General features: G+C 56.8%; 2 protein-coding genes across 2 annotated transcripts in view; one reads left to right on the plus strand and one right to left on the minus strand.

Annotated features, from left to right (window-relative positions):
• HAS3 (hyaluronan synthase 3) overlaps positions 1 to 110 on the plus strand; it is a 3,497-nt gene extending 3,387 nt beyond the window's left edge. Inside the window, exon 5 of the mRNA XM_010008468.1 lies at positions 78 to 110. Coding sequence (XP_010006770.1) covers positions 78 to 110 — 33 coding nt within the window. The remainder of the gene's footprint in view (positions 1 to 77) is intronic.
• Positions 111 to 922: 812 nt separating this feature from the next.
• On the minus strand, positions 923 to 1,259 carry CHTF8 (CTF8, chromosome transmission fidelity factor 8 homolog (S. cerevisiae); the record flags this gene model as incomplete). The annotated part of the gene is made up of 2 exons (XM_010008469.1): positions 923 to 1,135; positions 1,224 to 1,259. Coding segments are annotated over 2 exons (249 nt in total), but the record flags the coding sequence as incomplete, so codon positions are not given.
• Positions 1,260 to 1,261: the final 2 nt, after the last annotated feature.

A 1,261-nucleotide genomic window follows, 5' to 3' on the forward strand; every position in this document is an offset into this window, starting at 1 on the left:
TTGCCTCTCCATGGGGCTACGGCAAACCCGGCTCCCTCCGGCACCGCTGGCTGGTGCTGCTGATGCTGTACCCACAGGGAGCCCCCAGGGCTCCCTCCAGCCCATTTTAGGGGGGGTCTGGCTGCCCCAGGAGGGCAGTAGATCCCCTCAGCTTTGCCAAAGAGGGGGGGACCCAGACTTCCAGAACCAGGGCTGTGGCACAGGTGGGGTGTCATGGGGGTGTCCCAGTGGCATCCCGGCCACACCACAGCCCCCTGGTTTCAACCCAGAGCCCCTTTCTTTTTCCTGGGGCTTAAAAACCTTTCTATAATTAAGCATTGAACTGATTTTTTTGGCTGTTTAATTTAATACGAGGTTTTTTTAGATGACTTTTGTAGCTCTTTTTTGGTATTCAAGACTCTTTGCCGACGGTTTGTAATTCTATTTATTTTTTAACCTGTGGGTTGGGGTTGTTGGTTTGTTGTTTGTTTGTGTTTTGTTTGGTTTGTTGTTATGTTTGGGGTATTTTTTTCATATTTTGGAAGGGAAAAAAAAACCCTCCATGTTTTTATACCTGGGTTTGTCAAAAAAATAAAGACTTGCACAGAAAAAGGGTGGTATGCGGGGAGAGGGTGGGGGGGCAGCCACGGAGGGGGGGATTTTAGAGGGGAAAAGACAGTAGCAAGGAGAAAAACCTGAGTGCTGGCACCATTGTGGGCCACAGACCATGGGGAGTTGCCCCATCTGGGCTTGGAGAAGGTTCCCTGCCCAGCAGGACCTGTCCCACCTGGGATAGCAGCTGGGGTTGTGCCCCAGAGCTCAGCACAGTTATGTCATGATGGAAGGGAAAAAGTGACCTGGGAAGGGCTCTGGGTAGCCCTGGCCAGGGTGGATGTCCCCAAGCCCCAGGGCTGCCCAGCCAGAGCTCCCCAGCCCTGAGTCCTCACACTTTCTTGGGCACGTTGGTGATGATGGGCTTGGGACGGGTTTTGAAGAGGAGTTTGGTTTTGATGAGGGCGGTGACGGTGTAATGGGCAGGTGTCCCCGCGGGGCCGGGCTCCCCGGCTCCTCCCTTCACCAGCACGGCCAAGGGCTTCTCCAGCTGCACCACCTTCCCGTACAGGATGTGGTGGCCCACGATGAGCACTGGGACACCCTGGAGAGGGAAACAGCGGGTGGGGGTTGGCGGTGGGCAAGGCGCTGGTACCGGGGGGTCCCGGGGAACGCGGCGGCGGCTGCCTCACCTCCCGGGTGTAGTGCAGGGCTCCCCGCCGGCTGCCCG

The sequence above is a fragment of the Chaetura pelagica genome, unplaced genomic scaffold, assembly GCF_000747805.2.
Source record: "Chaetura pelagica isolate M959 unplaced genomic scaffold, ChaPel_1.0 scaffold232, whole genome shotgun sequence".
In the NCBI taxonomy this organism is placed as follows: domain Eukaryota; kingdom Metazoa; phylum Chordata; class Aves; order Apodiformes; family Apodidae; genus Chaetura; species Chaetura pelagica.